Source organism: Argentina silus, assembly GCF_951799395.1.
Source record: "Argentina silus genome assembly, chromosome: 14".
Classification (NCBI taxonomy): domain Eukaryota; kingdom Metazoa; phylum Chordata; class Actinopteri; order Argentiniformes; family Argentinidae; genus Argentina; species Argentina silus.
Window position 1 is genome coordinate 19,925,920 of NC_139668.1, and position 22,424 is coordinate 19,948,343.

The 22,424-nt window shown below is 46.0% G+C and overlaps 1 protein-coding gene across 1 annotated transcript; it reads right to left on the reverse strand.

The window, feature by feature from the left end:
• Nucleotides 1–133: 133 nt before the first annotated feature.
• tmem64 (transmembrane protein 64) lies at nt 134–12,604 on the reverse strand. Its single transcript, XM_083684301.1, has 3 exons — nt 11,717–12,604; nt 3,401–3,556; nt 134–1,104 (listed from the first exon to the last, which is right to left on the reverse strand). Exons 1-3 carry the CDS (start codon nt 12,422–12,424, stop codon nt 919–921), a joined length of 1,050 nt encoding a protein of 349 aa, XP_083540427.1. The 5' UTR covers nt 12,425–12,604; the 3' UTR covers nt 134–918.
• Between the last annotated feature and the right edge of the window lie 9,820 nt (nt 12,605–22,424).

A 22,424-nucleotide genomic window follows, 5' to 3' on the forward strand; every position in this document is an offset into this window, starting at 1 on the left:
CTCCCCCTGTCTCTCCCCCTCTCCCGCTCCCCCCTCTCTCTCTAATGAAACAATCAAGACACTTTATAATATATATATATATATATTAAAAAAAAAAGCAAGAAAGTTCAACTACAGACTAAACCTGTCCAAATGAAACAATAATTATCTTCCAAATCAGCATTGAACACAGAAATAAAAAAAACACCCATAAAATAACCCCAAAAATAAAATAAATAAATAAAACAAATAATAAAAAAACTACAGCTGTAATATGCAACAAAGTGCATCGGTTGACATTGGTTTTAAACATGGAGACGACTTCCTTTAGAAAGTTCTCGGTTGCACATTCATAGTATAGGCAGACAGACGGGTCGCGCCAGCTTTGGTGACGACTGGCTCAACTTTACCTTTGTCTGCACACCCTCCAGCCAGAGCTGGAATTACACCATCAGAATTAATACAGCTTCTGAGATAAAACTACAAAAGAAATGAACAAATAAAAAAATAATAAAAAAAAGCATCATACTAAATGTACTGTACCGCAAAACCATCCCTCTAAACATGGTTGCATCGTCGGACACGAGTTCAACCATGGCCCCTGGTCCCAATGGTTCTCATCCAGAACACGGTCTGAATAGTGAGCAGGGCTGTGCTGGAGGGAGGGCTTAGCTTGATATCTAGGTCCATGATGGTTGACACAACACTAGCACCCCTCAGCTGTAAGACCCACAGACTCACAATCTCCTCCATCTTGGTAAGGTCGCCTTCACCGTGGCGACACACAATCCTACATCTTGGTAAGGTCACCTCCACTGCTGCGTTACACAATCCTCCATCTTGGTAAGGTCGTCTTCACAATGTCATCCAGTGAGAGCTGTTCCACTGGAGAATGAGCGGGAAAGGAGGAGGCTGGGGGGGTTCCGTGGGTGTGTCCTGTCAGACCACGTTGATCCCGCCTCCGGCCGACGCCCTCTTGCTACAGTAGGTGAAGCCGCTGTGATTGGTGGAGCTCCCGTTCATGTGGGAGGTCTTCAGTTCCATCTGGCAGGCAGCGATGGCGGCGTTGAGCTCCCACTGGGCGCGGTGGACCACGTAGAACATCAGCCCGATGCTGATGATGATCTAGAGGAGAGAAGACCATGTGGGAAGTAAACAGGAAGCAAGCTGCTGACCAGGAGACGAGGTGAAGGAGATGATTGTGACGGCTTCATGCACACAGTACGGACGTCATGTGACGGTGTTTTGTGTTTTTACTATGTTGATGTTGTTAATGTCCCATAGTGTTTTATGTACCTTTTATCTTGCCGGCAAAACTAATTTCCGCCCAAAGTATATCTAATCTAATCTAAGACAGGAGAACGTCAGTCAGACAGTGGTGTAGTAGCAGACCCCCTCCACAGCCTCTGACACGCAAGCGTGTGCATGTCTGTGTGTGTGTGTGTGTGTGTGTCTGTCTCTCTCTCTCTCTCTCTCTCTCTCTCTCTCTCTCTCTCTCACTCTCTCTCTCTCTCACTCACTCTCTCTCTCAAAGAGAGAAAGACTGACACTTGGAATTCACATCATGAAAGAAAAACAAAAAGACCTGTCCTCATTGTCATCGGTGGCGGTTCGAACGCCCTTTAGTCCAAAGGTGGGAGTGCGTCACTTCCTTCATGACAAGACAGAGTTGTTAATCTAATTACTTTATTACGTTATCCGGTGGTGATTACGTTATCAATTCAACACGTTTATTACATTACCCAGAAGTTATAGTTAGAAGTTAATGTTGTAGTTCTATCTGTTCCATTATGACACTGTTATGATATTACCCGGTGCTGTCTGGGAGGTTAGGGTTAGGGTGGTGTAAATACTGGAGGAGTCTGGGAGGTTAGGGTTAGGGTGGTGTAAATACTGGAGGAGTCTGGGAGGTTAGGGTTAGGGTGGTGTAAATACTGGAGGAGTCTGGGAGGTTAGGGTTAGGGTGGTGTAAATACTGGAGGAGTCTGGGAGGTTAGGGTTAGGGTGGTGTAAATACTGGAGGAGTCTGGGAGGTTAGGGTTAGGGTGGTGTAAATACTGGAGGAGTCTGGGAGGTTAGGGTTAGGGTGGTGTAAATACTGGAGGAGTCTGGGAGGTTAGGGTTAGGGTGGTGTAAATACTGGAAGAGTCTGGGAGGTTAGGGTTAGGGTGGTGTAAATACTGGAAGAGTCTGGGAGGTTAGGGTTAGGGTGGTGTAAATACTGGAGGAGTCTGGGAGGTTAGGGTTAGGGTGGTGTAAATACTGGAGGAGTCTGGGAGGTTAGGGTTAGGGTGGTGTAAATACTGGAGGAGTCTGGGAGGTTAGGGTTAGGGTGGTGTAAATACTGGAGGAGTCTGGGAGGTTAGGGTTAGGGTGGTGTAAATACTGGAGGAGTCTGGGAGGTTAGGGTTAGGGTGGTGTAAATACTGGAGGAGTCTGGGAGGTTAGGGTTAGGGTGGTGTAAATACTGGAAGAGTCTGGGAGGTTAGGGTTAGGGTGGTGTAAATACTGGAAGAGTCTGGGAGGTTAGGGTTAGGGTGGTGTAAATACTGGAAGAGTCTGGGAGGTTAGGGTTAGGGTGGTGTAAATACTGGAGGAGTCTGGGAGGTTAGGGTTAGGGTGGTGTAAATACTGGAGGAGTCTGGGAGGTTAGGGTTAGGGTGGTGTAAAAACTGGAGGAGTCTGGGAGGTGGTGGTGCTGTTACTCCATAACCCTTGGACCCCCTGGGAGTGGTGACGTACGTCTGTGTCAGTGAGACGGACTAACTGGACTGACGGACTGGACTGTCTGTCTGTCTGTCTTCTGCCAGGAGGGTCGATTTGCAGAAGTGGTTCTTCACATAATGTTCTTATGATAAGGACACATAGGGGCGTGTCTGAATAGTGTTTCCTTTCTGTGTGTCCTCCCCTGTGTGAGCCCTGCATGATTACTGATCTGGAGACAGAAGACAAGCGCCTAGCAACAAGGTGGAAACCAACCTATCCAGTCCTTTCCCATGCCTGGCTTTCCGTCCGTCTGTCCATCTGTCCGGCCCTCCCTCCCGGCATTGTTCCCACTGCCCACTCTGTTCCCAAAGACCACTTAGAACTGTTATCGCCAAAGATCACTGAACTCACCAACTGCCAAATCATTCTGGAAACATTTACCACCTGTGAGTGTTTAATGTGGTGTTTACCGAGCAACAACACTTTGATTGGCTACGAGATGAAGCATCCTAATTGATGCATTTCTGGTGAATAAAGTCACCCTTGGCGCTCTAGAATGTTGCCAATTTGGCCGACTTTATTCACCCTCGGCACACAAACTTGCCGTTGAGGTGGCCATCGGTGGAATGTTCCTTTAAGGAATGAGCTCACGGGAACAGGTAGAAGAAGAGGTGTGAATGAGGAGAGCAGAGTAGACGGAGGTCCTGTCTCTCACCTGCAGACTGAAGACAAAGTACCCACTGACGCTCTGCTCTGCGATGACGTCCTCCATGGTCCGGAGGGTGGTGCCCAGGTAAGAGTTGAGCAGCTGGGTGGGGAGGAGCCCCACGGACGACGCCACCAGGTAGTTTGGCAAGGACACGTCTGTGATCTGGGGGGATGGGAGGTTGAATAGTGAGAAGGAGCCACATTATTTAAACCCACCAACTGCCAAAGGATTCCGGAACCCTCACCACCTAGAGTGCCAAGTGTTCTATGTGGTGTTTACCTAGCAACAACACTCTGATTGGCTACAAAATTAAATCATCATTTATGCATTTCTGGTGAATACAGTCACCTGAAATGACTTTATTCACCCTCGGCACAAAATGAGTTAACAAACTCAGAGTCGGGTCACTGTCTCATCTACCACAATATGTGTCTGATTGTTCTCAACCTACGAGCATCTGTAAAAAAGTCGTTTATGAGTTCTTCCACACATACAAATGAACACTAAGAGGCCATAAGGGTCTCAACAACAAGAAACACCAGCAACAACAGGTCAGGCAGGTTAAACATTCCATGAACAGGTTAAAGGCCTCTCTTCTGCCTTCTCTAGCCCAGCTGAGCATGGCCCATCTACACCACGGCTACGAGCTCCGTGTCTGGTTTCAGATCTCTACATTTCCCAAAACACATCTGACTAAATATACTCTCTCTCTCTCTCTCTCTCAGATCCAGGGAGTGGTGACATAAGTCTATGAGTGAGTGAGACTGTGTGTGAGAGACTGTGTGTGTGTGTGTGTGTGACCTTGGCACTGCACAGAGGCTTGTCGTCATGACTACTGGGGCTGATACACTGGATTGGTGGCAAGTAGGGCCAGGGCTAGATACTACAGACAACGCAGATACAAAGATGTTGTCTGTGTGTGTGTGTGTGTGTGTGTGTGCGTGCTTGTATTTGTGTATTAGGGCGCACCTGTAAAAGACCCTGTGGTCTCAGTGTCCCTGGATAAATAAAGGTTAAAAAATAAATAAATAAATAAATAAATAAATAAATAAATAAATAAATAAATAAATATGTGTTGTGTTGTACAATATGTCTCCTGCGTATTGGCTGCCTGTCTTCACCTCGTCAGCCTGACTGCCAAACACACAGTTCCACTTCACAAAGATCCAATGGACTTAGAAAAACAAATCAATTGTTCTTATCTGATCTCAGCCTGTTATCAAGGCCTGTCCCGCACGTTGGTGCTGGATCTCTCTCTCCTTGAGAGGGCTGTTAGGATGGGCCCTCCTCACCGTGTATAAACAGGTTTTAGCAGCCTGAGCCTCTCCTTAAGACGGGGCTCGGCTGCCTCTTTCATCTCCACCGCGGAGAATGCCTCTCTGCAGCAGAAACTCAGTCATCTCACACCCCCACTTCACATGCTTGGTGGACTTCAACAGAGGCTTCTGGACAGAACAGTTGCAGCTGTCCCTTCCCGGACTGTGGCTAGGGGTTAGGGTAGGGCCTGGATATATATATAAAACTGCTCCTGAATTTCAGCCAGTCCTCTCTGTTTTTTCCTGACCAGCAGAAGAGTATATAACATAGGAATAGAAAACCACCACAGAGCTATTCAAATCAATCAAAATAGTCTAACCGGTTTTTTTGTTTGTTTTTCCCCCCCCAAAATAAAAATTCCATAAAAAGATTATTCTTTGTGCCTGGCAGAAATAGATATTTGTTTTCTAGTGAAATCAACAAAAGAATGTTTCCAATTTGGGAGAAAAATTATTCTTAACTGTGTATAAATATTCGCTAGCTACACAGAACGAATGTTAGGCCTATGTTTGTTCATCCTGGAGCCTCAGGCAGTGGCTGTGAGTGAATACAGAGTCCATAGTGTCATTACTTAAAGGGCCACTTATCTCCAACACCATACCAATGTTTACATATGGGATAACAGCAATTTCCTACGTTCTGTCGTCGCGAATCTAAAAAGAAAATAATGTAGAAGATCGCCGCTTTGGCAAATGTAGGCTCTGGTGATGCGGTGCTGAAGATAATGAATAGGAGTTGAAGAAAGTAGTGAAGTGCCCCTTTAAGCCTGAGCAAACGTGTTCCCTGGAGGTCAGGGGGCCGAGCCAATAACTCACATGATGAATTCACCGATCTCTTTATCGCCACGTTAAAACACAGAGAAATATGGAACAGGGTGGGCGGTGGGCCACTGCTGCACTAATGCATCGCCATGCAACACCACACTGAATATCTGCTTCACAGTCAATAATACCCCGCAAACATTTTCTCTCTTCTTTCCCTCCCCCCCCCCCGATTTTCTTTTGCTAGCCGTGCAGTCTCGACGTGGTTTTCGGTTACCAATACATAATGGTGTGCCCTCTACTTCAGCAGAAACACAAGAGAGAGAGAGAGAGAGAGCGAGCAGGGGTGGGGGGTGAGAGGTGTGTGTGTGTGTGTGTGTGTGTGGTGGGGGGTGGGGCGGTGGGGTCGAACTGTGAAATGTAGTCGGCGCCACGGAAAAGTGCTTACCAAGGGCAGTACAGACACCACTGCCGCCGCCATAATTCCACCGTGACCCACTAAAGCACCCAGGTGCACCCATCACAATAACCCCAGGATTCTCTGGCCTACCTTTTGTGTTGGGGGGGGGGGGATGATAAAGATACAATGTCAACCAGCCCAGTGTGCTGAGGAGGGCCGGCCCAGCCTGGATACGCCTGCAGGGAGGATTAATTGCCTGAGCCCAGGAAGAGAAAGCTGTCCTGGTTTAGAAAGCCCTGTGGGCGTGGGACAGGAGCTGTGGCAGAGGCAGCAGGAGGGAGGGAGGGAGGGAGGGAGGGAGGGAGGTATTCTGCTTATTAACCTGTTTCTGGCAGAGCCTAGCCAGGGGAGGAGGGAGGGAGGAAGAGGGGGATGGAGGAGGAGGAAGAAGGGAGGAAAGTGAAGGAGGGATCAAGCAGCGGGAGGAGAATGGGGATGGAGGGAAGAGGGAGGGAGAGGAAGAGAATGGGGATGGAGGGAAGAGGGAGGTTGAAGGAGGGAGGGAGGTGAAGGACGTAGCGGTAGGGATTCTGCTTATTAACCTGGTTCTGGCAGAGTCTCGCAGATCCCCAGTGGGACTCCTGCCTGCCTGCCTGCCTGCCTCCCTCTCATCTCTCTTGCTTGAATAAAAACTGCTTCACACACAGCTTGGGGTGTGTTCTAATTGTGCACCGTGCAGCAAGGATATGAGAGAGAGAGAGAAACAAATCACGGACGTGGAGCGGAGACACTGCAGCGAGTTATGATCAGGTGACACCAGGGGCACCAGGCACCACGCCCCAGAAGAGAAATCCACGTGGCCGACGGAATGAAGACCAGAGAAGCTGCCCTTCGACCCCTGAACTCTTGCACCACACCGCATTCGTTCAGCACCTGCTCAGCCAGAGGAGTCTGGTTCCTCTCAAGGTTTCTTCCTCCCAGGGTTTTTCTTTTTTTTTCTTTTTCTATTTTTCTCCCATCTGGGGAGTTTTTTTTTCCTTTGGCTTACTTTTGGGGGGGTCTAGATTAAACACTGGACTAGAAATCATGGACCTAGATTAAACCCAACACTGGACAAGAAAGCATGGACCTAGATTAAACCCAACACTGGACTAGAAAGCATGGACCTAGATTAAACCCAACACTGGACTAGAAAGCATGCTTAACAGAAAATTATATTCAACGACTTAATCTCCTTGTCTCCTCTCCTTCCTCTGCAGTGATCTGGAAGCTTCTGGATGCTACAGTACCTGATAGTCGAGGGCAATATGGTAGAGGGCCCTGAGGAGATGAGGCTGTCGCCTACAGATGAAGGGAAGGAGATGAGGAGAGGAAGCAAGTCCACACTATTGTTACACACCCCTAGACGACGGTGTCCTGGGGGGGACATTTTAACCTTTGAAACAGGGAAACAAACAAAAAAAAACCCTCTGACCTGCTGCTGAATGTAGGTTCATTAGGAGCTGTGGGCCTCCACAAACCACTCACCCGGGATGAAAGCATCTGCTACGCCGCGTACGAGAGGACCCGGCCTCATAACAACCGCAGAGAAACGCTCGAGGACATCCATGCCTGAACTGTGAGATAAATAAGTGATGATGCTAACAGTAGGGTGGCAGGGCCAGCAAAATAACCCAGCGCGCGCTCGACAACGTAGCCAAACCCAAACAGCCCGGTGAAGCCCTGGCTCCAGCCCCGTCAGAACCAGTTAACGGATTTGACTGTAGTTTTGCAGTGTTAGAATATCATATTCAGGAGCTCATTTTTAAAAAGGGGGTAAACTGTAAGTGTGTTGGAAATCTTCCATCTCTGGCCAACGTGGGGAAATACAGTTCAAAGTTCCAAACAACAACATCCTCCCTAATAATAACAATATGGATTAACCGTGGCGAAATGGACTTGCAGTGTCAGACATTAGCTGTTGTGTTTCTGCATGCGCGCATGATTCGAAGAGGCAGCCACAGGAGACAAAAAGGCGAAAATCGGTGACTCCACTCCCCTAGAACACCCGCGGGTCCCACCCCTAGAACACCCCTGGCCCCTCCCCTAGAACATCCCTGGCCCCTCCCTTGGCCCCTCCCCTAGAACACCCCTGGCCCCTCCCCTAGAACACCCTGGCTCCTCCCATAGAACACACCCTGGCTCCTCCCCTAAAACACCCTCGGGCCCCTCCCCTAGAACACGCCTGGCCCCTCCCCTAGAACACGCCTGGCCCCTCCCCTAGAACACCCCTGGCCCCTCCCCTAGAACACCCCTGGCCAGTAACAACATGTTTGTATACAAACCGAGTGTCAGGTAGGACTCTCCATTTTAGAAAGTGCTTTTCGGGACCAAAACAGTGTTCGTTAATTAAATATTTCTTTCAAGGGATCTCATTCCCTGATCACTTCCGATTAGAAATAGTCGGTCATAACTTTAACATATCAAGGTTCAACTGAAACTTCCCTGGCAGGCAACAGGAACAATCAAGACTGTATCATCAGCTCACCTGTAAACCACACCCAGTTATTACTCATGTTGTTACATCATGGAGTCAACTCTGATCAAATCTACCCAAACCTGCCTGACTATCCCACCATAACCATAGGAGTACCTAGAGCCACGGTAGATGCTAAATGGGATCCTTGGGACGACCCTACCCTAAAGCTAACCATGACCCTTACCAAACCTGCTAATGTTTATCATTAACCCTAACCATGTATCATTAACCCTAACCTTAACCATTTTAAAATCAGAGACAGCGTCGCTCTGTCTCGATCATGCCACTTAGCATTTACCCTCGAGCTACTTACCCCAGAGCTGTAGAACAACATAGCTGGTAATGTACATCACATACGAGAACATGAACAACATTCTAATCTAGTTACGTGGAACATGCCGGAAACAGGCTCTGCTGCCATGCTGGATTGTGACCTCACAGGTAAGGGCCTTGGGGTTTCACCGCAGGTATCGGTGGGAGACAGCCTGGAGTTCTGTACCCAGTGAGCAGGGTTGTTCATACCAGGGGAGGCTGGTGGAGGTAGAAATCGTGGGGGAGGTTCATTGTAATGCATGGAATGTAACGAGGAACGGTATCAAACACGCGTGTCTCATCCCGTCACATGCATTACAATGAGCTCGGCCTCCGATTTCTACCTCCACTAGCCTCCCCTGACGGAGTCGGGGAGTCTAGGGGTTTGCCTGCAGTTTTCTGCCAGTCTGTCCTCCCCAACGTGTCAAGAATAGATTGTGTTACACCTGAGTTCAAAGCAAGCAACGTCTGACATCGGCCTACGGGCTTGAGTATGGTGCCATAACATGAAATACAGCTTTTCAATCTGCAGTGTTACAGTAGCCCTCTGTCTCAACACGGAGGTGAAATCCAAGTACTAAATCAACACGATCTGATTCAGAACCCAATACGCTATGAAAGTCAAAACATCACAAACTGCGGAATGTAAATATAACTGGAGACATTCCTCAGTTTTGGGGACAGGCACCATCGTTATGATTGCTAGCAAAAGAGATATTTACAGTTTGTTAGCAACCGCTCAGATTTACTTTTGCTAGCAATCATAATGGTGACTTCTGTCTCCAAAAATGAGGAATGTCTCTCCAGTTATATTTACATTCTGAAGTTTGTGACTCACAGAATTTCAGTGTATATATATATATATATATATATATATATATATATATATATATATATATATATATATATATATATATATATATATATATATATATATATAACCATATATATAATATCTAAGGTTAACTAGTGCAGACACAGTATCAGAATCTGGCCCATTTCAATTTCAATTTGGTGTTAATGTTTAAGATAGGAATAGGGCGATTATGCCTACATATATTAAGCCTACCCTGAAATGAAGGAAGCACACAAAATCAAAACATCCTTTTGGGGAGATGAGTACCACCTATGCTAATAAGAAATCACTGCAATTTTCCACAAGTATGGCCACAATAGTGAGTCATTAGGAAATATGCATATTCATGTGCGTTTACAAATACAATACAAAACAGAACTTGGTACTATTCAACTCTGCTGAAATGGTGTGGTGAAGTCATAAGTTCAACAAAAAGAAAAATCACATAAAGTCTAATGTACTTGACTCTTGGGGTTGCAAAAACTTGGACTTGGACCTTGTGACGTGGGTATGTTAGTCTAGTCTTGTATGCCAGACTTGAAGGCTCTTACCCAACTTGTAATACATTGACGCCCCAAACCGACCCCTAACCCCTACCTCCTGTGCACTTGTGGAGATCTGAGAGGACTTTGACAGGTAAAAGCAAAAGGCAATAATAACTCCTCCTTACTTTATAAAAGGATACACCTATCCAATCCTTTCATGTCTCTACTACTGCATAAGGGACGGGGGCTGTGGGTGGATCAGGCCGTGGCCGTCCCCTGCTGTATAGCCTACTCACATAAGACAGCCCAACAACAACATCCAATCCTATTCCTTCAAGCTCATTGAGTGTAGGACTATACGGAAGGTGCCAGGTGATTGAGGAGGGTAATCAACGAAAATTAATTATGTAGGAGGTCTAAACGAGGTCAAGTGCTTCAGGTTCAACTGCAGGAGTGCAAAGGAGAGCAATATCCTGCCCTTGCTGTTTAGTAGGGGGAACTACCATGTTGACTGATAGGCACTAAGCCACTACTACAGAAAGACTAATAAAGAAATGACCTAGTCCTAGGCTATGCCAGCTTTATACCAGATTAGATTAGATTAGATTCAACTTTATTGTCATTGTGCAGAGTACAAGTACAGAGACAACGAAATGCAGTATTTCTAGGCTATGCCAGTTTTTTTACCAGGAAACCTAGGCTATGCCAGCTTTATACCAGGAAACCTAGGCTATGCCAGCTTTTTAACCAGGAAACCTAGGCTCTACTAGATGTTCACTAGCCACAAACATACTAGGCTCCACCAAGTAGCTCTATACCTGTATAGAAACACTACAGTACACAGCTATAGTAGTCAGGGGAGGCTGACGGAGGCCGGGCTCATTGTAATGCATGGAACGGAATGAGGAACGCCATCAGACACATGTGCCTCCCCTGATAGTAATGCTGTATCCAGTGTATATGATGAATACACTTTGATTCGATTTAGCCCAATAACTCCAGTAAATTCAGGCTAAGAAACAGCCCCACTCTAACAGAACTGCTCAACAACACAAAGTGTTATAACATGTTAATTCAATGCCGTTACTAGTTAATATAGTGTTAGAATACATGTATAACAACTTAATGTAAAGTGTGATACAAAAGGACCTATAGAAAGTTTCAAGGAGAGACTCCTCTGCCCAAAAACCAAGACACAGCCCCCGTTTTCCCCAAAAGAGATGTTCCTATAAATCATAACGAAAATATGACACATAAATTGATGAGATAGCATGTCCCTAACGTCCGTAGCCTTGGTTAGGTTGTGTCACAAAGCCCGTAGGCCAGGGCTACACTGTTCAAACAACCTGTCCTAGGGGGACCTGCCTCTCCTCCTGAACCATGTCCCCACGGCGAGGGTTTGGGACGGTAAGCGTGCATCCTAGACCCATTCCTTTGTGAGCCAATTCGCCCTGGGGCACAGGGACAGCCTAAACTGCGTCTAGCATACTGAGCGGGATACAGGGCCATATCCATGGAGGAGGCAGCACGCTATACAGATTGATACCCACAGCATGAGCTATGGATTGGTGTCCCCTCTGGTTCCTACCGTAACTGTACTCACACCCACAATCAACCAGAGACGACCACAGACCAACACGTTATGAATATTCCTACTTTATGATCATACTCACCGAAAATACTGCGTTTTGGAGGCCGAACGGTATCGGCGTAAGTCTCGCTAAGGCCACAACTTTGAGTCCACTTCCCCCCTCCACCACTCGTATGACAGCGCTAAGCTGTTCGCTGTTCCCCACTTTATTCAACACCCACTCTGTCAATAATCGCTTGCACACCAAGTGAGCCACGAAGGTCCCGATCAGTACCCCGACCATGACAAGGCCCATGCCCAGCACGAACCCGTAGAGGTAGCCCGCAGCCACGTTGAGGACGATATATCCCCAGCCGCAGGGAAAGGACACGATGATCAGTCCGACTATGAACAGCATAGCTCCGACTAGGCTGTCCAGACTTTCGACCCAGAGGAGCAGGTCCTTGAGGTACTGCCGTACGAGGGCCAGGGAGGAGAAGCAGACGGCTGTCAGGATACACGCCAGCACGGCGCTCTTGAAGCAACAAGTCGTGATACAACACGGGTGCCTGAAGTCCCCGCCGCCTCCGGTAAATGACACCCCGGTGTCGTTGATGCCCTCCGCGTCCGAGTCAGACTTCCCCGCGGCGCCTCTCTCGTCGAAGGCGTTGCATATCAAGATGTCGATTTTGTCACACTCGTCCGCGGTTGATCTCTGAAGCCAGCGGTTCAGCTGGATCTGTCCTTTGGCCGCGGCATGCTTCAGGACCTTGACAAAAACCGGGAGGGTCGTGGACCCCGAGTTCCACATGTTGGCCCCGAAAGGTGACAGGACAGTCTGTCTGTCCCCTGATGCAAATGGGAGGGTGTGTGGTAACTGAGTGATCTCTGGTGCTCTGCTCGGCTTGTCAGTTTTATAACTTAAACACGACCTTTACTTCAGAGACGACAAGGCTTGTAAATTGTTTTGTTTACATCAAGCTTCACACACAAATACTTTCGATCCCTGTTTCCATTGGAATAATTGTCCACTACTACTACTACGAGACCTATATTTATCTGGGGTACGCCAGTTGGGAGACGTGCCAGTTCAGCGACTTGTGGACAACGTTTTCACACTGCCTCTCGGAAACAAACGCCATACTCACAGCTGTCCTCGCCAATAGCCTACAACACTGCGTTGAAAAGCCTCGATCGATTGAAAGCAGGCAAGGGCAGGTAAGCCACAAAACTGATAATAAAGTCGCAGTACTAAATGCCAGACGAAGCCTTTAATTCGCAAGGTAACGGTCAACAGATTGACCCATGCAAGACTCCAACTTTTGCGACTCCTTGGTCCTATTTTGCATAAATCATTGCAGCAGGCAGGCAGGCTACTCTCCGTTTAGCTGCTAGTGCCGTCGCTGCCCGATCCAAAGTACGGGATTCAGTTCCAGCGACCGAGTCGGTGAAATCGACCATCCGCCTCCCTTCCCCGGGTAAAGCGACAACAGGACGCGCCGAAGTCGGTGAGATAGCCCGGCTGTTTGCGCTGCCAGCCGCGTCGCTTCGCGTCGCGTCGCCTCGCCGTGCTACAGTAGTAAACGCTGTTGACGCTAATGCTATTCATACCAGCCTCTGTTTGTTTCCCAGAATGCCCAGTACCCCCGTCCATGTGACTCCGGCTGCCTCGGTCCAATCACAGGCGATCCGATCCATCGCGAGAAAATAACGTTTCACTCCAGATGTTCTCCGCTGCTGCGTGGGTCCGAATATCATCAGATTGTGTGTCTATAATATCATCAGATTGTGTGTCTATAATGTCATCAGATTGTGTGTCTATAATGTCATCAGATTGTGCCACATAAGCAGGCAGCAACAATTATTTGTGAGAAACTGTCTATCTGTAGGAAGTAAGCTGTGTTCCCACTGGGACCATATATACTGAAATGTATGCACTCACTGCAATGTAAGTCGCTTTGGATATATACTGTGTGTGAGTGTGTGTATATCAGCTAAATGGCATATACTGTGTGTGTGTGTGTGTGTGTGTGTGTGTGTGTGTATATATGTGTATATATATCATAAAATACTTTTAGGATTACTAACATGAGAGCTTAATATATATATATATATTAAGCTCTCATGTTAGTAATCATATATATATATATATATATATATATATATATATATATATTAAGCTCTCATGTTAGTAATCATAAAAGTATTCCGTTAAACATATCCGTTTTAATTATTAATTTGGTTTAATTAAGTGATTTACTTGATTCATTATCATGCATGGCTCAATTTGCGTCATCGGATAGATAAATACATTTAATTAGGCAATTGGTGTTGATGTCATTGTTGAGAGAAGAACTCGTTTTGTTTGGGAAACAGTTTGTCCAAACGTTCAGGTTCATCCACTATCAAGTGCCCTGGGGCTCCTCAGATAAGTCCTAAGCAAACACGTCATGACAGTCTTCAGTGAATGCAACTTTTATTTGGTCTGTTGAGAAGGTCTGTTTTACAAGGGAGCCCTGCAAACAGGATTAACAACATGTTGGAGCCAGCGTGTTCCCATAACATCGAGTTGATAAGACAGAAGACATTGAGGGAGCCCGTTGAGAAGTTGATAGGGGTTTTACAACCCATAAAGAAATGCAAACAAGTTATAAATCACTCACTGTTTTACTGTACTTTGTATAAGTACGTATATGTAAGAGGATCCGCCATACGCTGAAAACAATAGTTTTTCTCCTTGTAAAAATAATCGGCAACATTTTAACAAATGTATCGACAGTAATAGGAGAATAACCTTTCATAGCTAAACTGAGATCGGTGAGTCTGGTGGTAAAACCTAGAGAGAACATATTTGTTTATGTCAGAGCAGCTGTTGTTCCAAGGAAAGAGATCTTTAGAGGGATTCCTTCTCTGGTCTACCGTTGATACTCCTGGACCCGGTATTTCAAAACGTTTAATCTGGACCAGAATGATCTGGATTCTATTGTTGCTATCCAGGATCGGATCTATGTGGCAGATTTTGAGTAGTAAAGGGGGAAATCAGCCAGCTGGATCCGATCCTGGATAGCAAAAAAGAATCCGGATCATTCTGATCCAGATTAAAAGTTTTGAAATACTGGGCCCTGAAGACTAAAGTTGGAATATCAGACTTTGTGTTGGTTGTGGTGGTGTTTGTTCTAGTAGGGACAGGCTTTTCCTACTATATGTAAAACATGTGTGAACATACTGTGTGCTGGGTAGAAATCGGAGGACGGCCTCATTGTAATGCATGGAACGAAATGAGGAATGGTATGAAACGCGTGCGACTATTGTCTCCATTTTCCGTTTATTTAGCTATGAATCATTGACATTTTGCACGCTGCAAACAAGGGATAAGAGTTGAAGGCTCTTGTGTTTATTTGAATATGTCAAATGCGATTGTTGATTGTTGACTTTTGTTTGTTCATTTATCAGATCAGTTGGTCCTTGACATTTTGTGCACAAAACATTCACAATAGATTATGATAATTGTCACTTCTTATCCACTGTCTGTAGAGTCCCAGTCACAACTGGGCGTTGACATGGCAACACATGGGTCCACACCGATGATGTCATACGGTCCACTCTACACACTCCCTGGAACAGAAAGTGTAGTCTACAGTTTAGTAACCTATGGCATTATTGGAGTTTGAATAGATTATTGGCCAGAATTGTCCCATATGTGTCTCTAAAATTTCTAAAAAGTGTCTTCAGATGATGAAATAAACCAACATTTTATCATATGTGTGTGTAATTACACAATAGGCCTAGCCTAATTAGATCCACAATCTGCCTTTAGCACATTAATTTAGGACATTAGTTGTTCATGACATTTGCAGGTTCATCATGTTAGGTCGGGGTCTTTTAGATGTAGTTGGCAGTTGATAGTTGATCCACACCAACAGATTACTGCAAATATGAAAGCCTATAAATGTATTTTTCCTTTTGATGCTATTCATTCTCTACCTCATTATAACGCCCTTCCTCATATATAACCGGTGCTAAGCGGAATCCTGGACCTTTGGACGACCCTACCCTTTGGACGACCCTACCCTTTGGACGACCCTACCCTTTTACGCATTTTGACATGAATAAACGCGTGCAGACGAACAGGGAAGGAGAGTCTGCAGGGACAGTGTCAGTGAGGCCATTAACCTGCAGGTGGAGCTGTCGAAGGTATGTCTGCTTCATGACAGGTATTGATTATCCAGGTCGGGTGCTGGTTCATTGTTTCTAGTGTATTGTTATTGTTTATATTGTTCTTGTTGTAAAGCACTTTGAGACAATTAGGTGATCATATGAATGCCTCTAGGAAATATTAGCCAATGGACAGACCACAGGAGGGGCTTAGAATTGTAATCCAGGCTCATATATGTAAGAGGACATATGTGGAGCCATTTAGGCCGTTTGAATATTCAGTGGCAGCAACATGGCGCCATCCTCTGGCCGATCTGGAGACAGCAGGGTCTCCTCACTCACCTGCTGACTCTGGTAAAAGAATCCCCTAAAGTTGGCCTTCATTTACTAAACAGGAGCGCTGTTATTCTCCCAACCAGTGCCACCCACAGAACACCTCTCTCTCTCCCTCTCCCTCTCTCTCCCTCTCCCTCTCTCTCCCTCTCCCTCTCTGTGCCTCTCCCTCTCTGTGCCTCTCCCTCTCCCTCTCTGTGCCTCTCCCTCTCTGTGCCTCTCCCTCTCCCTCTCTGTGCCTCTCCCTCTCCCTCTCTGTGCCTCTCCCTCTCTGTGCCTCTCCCTCTCCCTCTCTGTGCCTCACTGTGTCGGGCAGAGAAGGAGCTGGAGTGAGCTGACTTCAGAGCCGAAACCTAGCCTGTTCACCTCACATGAAGAGCAGCTACACACACACACACACACACACACACACACACACACACACACACACACTTTTGATACAATTCAAAGTCCATCTTTTTCTCTAGTATGCAGTTTCTCTGTCCCACACCTTTTTTAAAAGACTGTTTTAACTGTCGTCTCTGTTTTAACTTGTCTTATCTGAAGTTACACATTTTGCTGCTAAGATTTCACATTTAGGTATTTCATTTTGTCTGACGGCCTTTCTCTATGGCCAGGCTATGCTCACTGAGTCTCCCTCTCTACCCACACCCCCCCCCCTCTCTAGTTTAAAGCATTTCTCTTGTGGTCTTCTGAAAACAGCAAGAATTGCATTTAGCAATTGCCACTGCATTGCATTTTGCACTAATACACCCTTGTGCCCATATTTGCCTGATAAAATCCAGGCCATAGACTGATGATTCAGTGATTCTGTCTGTGGGGGTCTTCAAGGAACAACACAACCACAACCCCATGTACAAGAGATGCTGGATCATTCTGTCATCATACTTTAGTGCTGAAAGACACACGTCAATACATCACAACAAGTCAGTGGTGTTTGTTCATACATCATGTTTAATGGAAAGTTGTCAGAGGAACATTAGAACATTAGAAGCTCTTGGAACTCTCGACACTTTTCATCTGGATTCATCAGGACCGCTTCTCTTCACACAGGGAAGAGCAGGAAGCCACTGAAGTTGTTGTATTTACGATTACCATTAAATTCATAGAGGCTCCAGCCTGATAGGAGACGCATGTGGATCGTGTCCCCCTTCTCCAGCTGTAGAGTCAGCCCACTGGAGGCATACTGATACCCTGCATTACTGAAATGTTGTATATACATCATCACCTGGTCATTCTTATACATGTACAGAGGAACCCATGATGACTTGCTCTCTACCATGCCTGTGAATCTGAAGAAGTAGACTCCTCTCACTGGTGCTGTGAAGGCTCCTGAATCAGAGGAAAGCAGAGAGAGATCAACACTGTCTGTGTCTCCTAGAAACTAGAGCAACATTACTGTTAGTAATGTAGAACAGTCCCTGTAGCTGACCCCACCACTGATCTCATTGAGATCAACACAATGGAAATAATGTGTCTGTTTGTTGACTTTATTGTGTTCTTCCTCCATAATTGTCGCTGTAATGTTCCAACAGGAACCTTGGGATGGATTTCTTTCACATACATTCACTCATATATATCTGTGTACTGGTGTGTGTCAGCAGTACATTTACATTTACATTTATGGCATTTAGCAGACGCCTTTATCCAAAGCGACTTACAACAAATACATTTGTTTCAGTAAGTGAATCATCTATCCATCAGTCATCATAAGATAAAGTAATCAATGCTCACACCAGGGGCCATTGGCAGTCACAATGCTAGAAGAATCTTTTTTTTTTTTTTTTTTTCAGTACCTGTGATTGGGCTGTAGGCTTGGCCGATGTTGGTAACGACGTTCGTGTAGATCACTCTGGTATCACCAGAAACAGGTCCCATCGAAGCACTTAAAGCGGCAGAGAACGCCACCTTTGGTCTGTCTGGGAACCCAAGGGAATTACATATATGTCCTGTACACCTGTACTATTCACAATGATGATCTTGTTCAAGTACATATTTGGAACATTAGCTCATTGCTAAAGGAAACAATAACATCAGAATGTCAGAATGTCAGTGTTTGTCTCACTTGTGTTCACATTATTCAGCTCCTCCACTTCTCGCCTCAGTTCGGTCACCTGACCCTCGGTGGCCGACACCCTGTTCCGCAGGGCTGACAGCTCTGCTGCTTGGGCTGGAGTTATAGATACAAGAAAATACATTTGCTTTACCGATGTATCTAATAGTATACCACGTGTCTGTAGCACCACTTAGAGTAAGATAATACAATACAATACAATACAATACAATACAATACAATACAATACATATATACAGAACCAGTCAAAAGTTTGGACACACCTTGCCAAGAGTGTGCAAAGCTGTCATCAAAGCAAAAGGTGGCTACTTTGAAGAATCTAAAATATAAAACATATTCTGGTTTGTTTAACACTTTTTTGTTTACTACATAATTCCATATGTGTTCCTTCATAGTTTTGATGTCTTCAATATTAATCTACAATGTAGAAAATAATAAAAATAAAGAAAAACCATTGAATGAGAAGGTGTGTCCAAAATCTTTGACTGGTACTGTACACACTATGTATACATGTCGTATATATATATGTAGCTATGTACATGAAAAATAATTTGATTACAGGCTAAAATAGATCCTAGTAAACAAATAAACTCACACACACACACACACACACACACACACACACACACACACACACACACACACACACACACACACAAACACACACACACACACACACACACACAAACACACACACACACACAAACCTGCATTCTCTCTATTCAGGTCCTCCACCTGGCTCTCGATGGCTGTCACTCTGGCTGTCAATGCTTGAAAAGAAATAAAAAAGAAAATATAAGAAATTGTTCATGAATTCCACACAGAAATGTGTACATGAGGGAGTCAGAGACTGTTTTAAAACAACACATTCGAAAGAAAGTCCTTTAAAACCATATCTGTAGGTTTTCATCTGGTATGTACCACAACATGAGTCGTATCTACTAATATCCTACTAATATTACCTGCATTCTCTCTCTTCACCTCCTCCACGTCTCCTCTCAGTTCAGTCACCTGACCCTCGGTGGCCGTCACTCTGGCCCCCATGGCTGACAGTTCTGCAGCTTGGGCTGGAGACATTTCTCTAGCTGTTTATCTGTTAGGTACCACAAACTCAAACAAACCTGTTGAATGTTAGTATCTGTACATTACCTGCGTTCTCTCTCTTCAGAGCCTCCACCTGGATCTCACTGGCTGTCACTCTGGCTGCCAATGCTGGAATAGAATACAAAGAAAATAACTGATGATTAATTAAACACAAAAATGCTTTCTTGATTACAGGGAGACAGGGAAATGCACTGTCCCCGTCCTGCTGCAACTCTGAGTGACAGGGAGTTTGTGCATGAAGTGCAAAATACGCGAACCACTGGTATGGAGCCAGTACACACACACACACACACACACACACACACACACACACACACACACACACACATACACACACACACACACACACACACAAAATAATAAACACACACACACACACACACACACACACACACACACATATTACCTGAATTCTCACTCTTCAAGTCGTCCACATGGCTCTCAATGGTGGTCATTCTGAACTCCAACACTTGAATGAAGACAAATAAATCAACAGTTGATGACTTCTCGCCCAGTGACAGTGGAATGTAAAAAACACGCACAGTTGAGTTGCTGACTATTGGAACAGATATGTAGATCTTTTCAATGTACCCAAAAGTCATTTGAAATGAATGGCCTTTTTTCAAATACACACACACCTACACAAACCTACACACAGCTACACACACACACACACACACACACACACACACACACACACACACACACACACACACTCACACACACACACACACACACACACACACACACACACACACACACACACACACACACACACACACACACTGTAACATGCATTACCTGCATTCTTTCCAATCAGTTGGTCCACCTGGTTCTCACTGGTGGTCACTCTGGTCTCCAGGTTCGTCAGATCCACTCTCTGTTCCACCACCGTGTTTCTCAGGTTTCTCAGCTCCACTCTCTGTTCCACCACGATGGTTCCCAGGATGTTCACCGTGTCTCTCAGGTCCCTTAGCTCAGCCCAGATGTCAGATGTAGTGGTCAAACTCTCCCTGCTCTCTCCATCTTCCCCGTGACCCAGTTGAGGGATGTCATTCTCTCTGACCCCCCCACCCTCTCCCTGAGCCCAAGCCCCAGACAGACAGAACAGCAACACCAGCAGAGCTACAGTACCCCTCATTCTGAAACCACGTCTCTTCAGAACTAACGTAGCCTACTGGGCTGAGCCCCCTTCTTTATACACACTCTGGTCCTGGTGAACCAATGGGGACATGGGAACTTTAACAGGTGTCCTCAATGGGACATTTCAGGACACAGACAATGACAAAGAGTGACGTGTCAGAACACTGACAGATTATTTCATGCTGAGTCCTTCAAACTTGGGGTTGTTTAAGTCCATGGGAGCGTGACAGCTGCTCCTCAGACGTGGGGCTGTTTAAAGGTAGACTCAGAGGTAAAAAAAATAAAAAAAATAAAATTTGAATTTGAATTTGAATTTACAAACAGTACATGAACTGTTTTGAAGCATCCCAATACCAGTTAGTATTTACCCATGGCAATTCCTCTAAACAGAATTATGTTTATTAATAATTATTATTATTGAATGATCTTACTCTACCACTTTTATTGGTGTTAGAAGGAGAGTCTAGATGGGATTCTAAAGACATAGAAACACTTCTATCTTGATGAAACATAGTAACACAACATGTACAACTTCATACAGCAGTAAAATCTCAGGTGAGTCATCAGCCAAATGTAATTGTAACTGCTGAACAACTGAAACGTTCTGTATAGGAATCCAACACTAGGGGGCGCTCAAGCTACATGAGACAGGGGGTAGGGGACAGGGACTAGGTGCTAGGGGACAGGGACTAGGGGCTAGGGGACAAAGGATAGGGGACAGAGACTAGGTGCTAGGGGACAAAGGCTAGGTGCTAGGGGACAGGGACTAGGTGCTAGGGGACAGGGACTAGGTGCTAGGGGACAGGGACTAGGTGCTAGGGGAGAGGGGCTAGGGGACAGGGACTAGGTGCTAGGGGACAGTGGCTAGGTGACAGGGGACAGAGGCTTGGGGACAGGGACTAGGTGCTAGGGGACAGGGGACAGAGGCTAGGGGACAGGGGACAAAGGCTAGGGGACAGGGACTAGGGGACAGGGAATAGGTGCTAGGGGACAGGGACTAGGTGCTAGGGGACAGGGACTAGGTGCTAGGGGACAGGGACTAGGTGCTAGGGGACAGGGACTAGGTGCTAGGGGAGAGGGGCTAGGGGACAGGGACTAGGTGCTAGGGGACAGGGACTAGGTGCTAGGGGACAGGGACTAGGTGCTAGGGGACAGGGACTAGGTGCTAAGGGACAGGGACTAGGTGCTAGGGGACAGGGACTAGGTGCTAGGGGACAGGGACTAGGTGCTAGGGGACAGGGACTAGGTACTAGGGGACAGGGACTAGGTGCTACAGGACAGGGACTAGGGGACAGGGACTAGGGGACAGGGACTAACGTCCTCGTGTAACACTTCCTCCATCATCGTCATTGTAATGTTCCAACAGGAACCTTGGGATGGATTTTTCTTCACATTCATTTCATCATGTATATCTGAGTACTGGTGTGTGTCAGCAGTACCTGTGATTGGGCTGTAGGCTTGGCCGATGTTGGTGATGACGTTCGTGTAGATCACTATTCTACCAGCAGAAACAGGTCCCATGGAATCACCTAAAGCAGCAGAGAACGCCACCTTTGGTCTGTCTGGGAACCCAAGGGAATTACACGTATGTCCTGTACACCTGTACTATTCACAGTGATGATCTTGTCCAAGTACATATTTGGAACATTAGCTCATTGCTAAAGGAAACAATAACATCAGAATGTCAGAATGTCAGTGTTTGTCTCACTTGTGTTCACATTATTCAGCTCCTCCACTTCTCGCCTCAGTTCAGTCACCTGACCCTCGGTGGCCGACACCCTGTTCCTAACACTCTGTTCCTAACACTCTGTTTCTAACACCCTGTTCCTAACTCTCTGTTCCTGACACTCTGTTCCTAACACTCTGTTCCTGACACTCTGTTCCTGACACTCTGTTCCTGACACTCTGTTCCTGACACTCTGTTCCTAACACTCTGTTCCTACCACCCTGTTCCTAACACTCTGTTCCTGACACTCTGTTCCTGACACTCTGTTCCTGACAC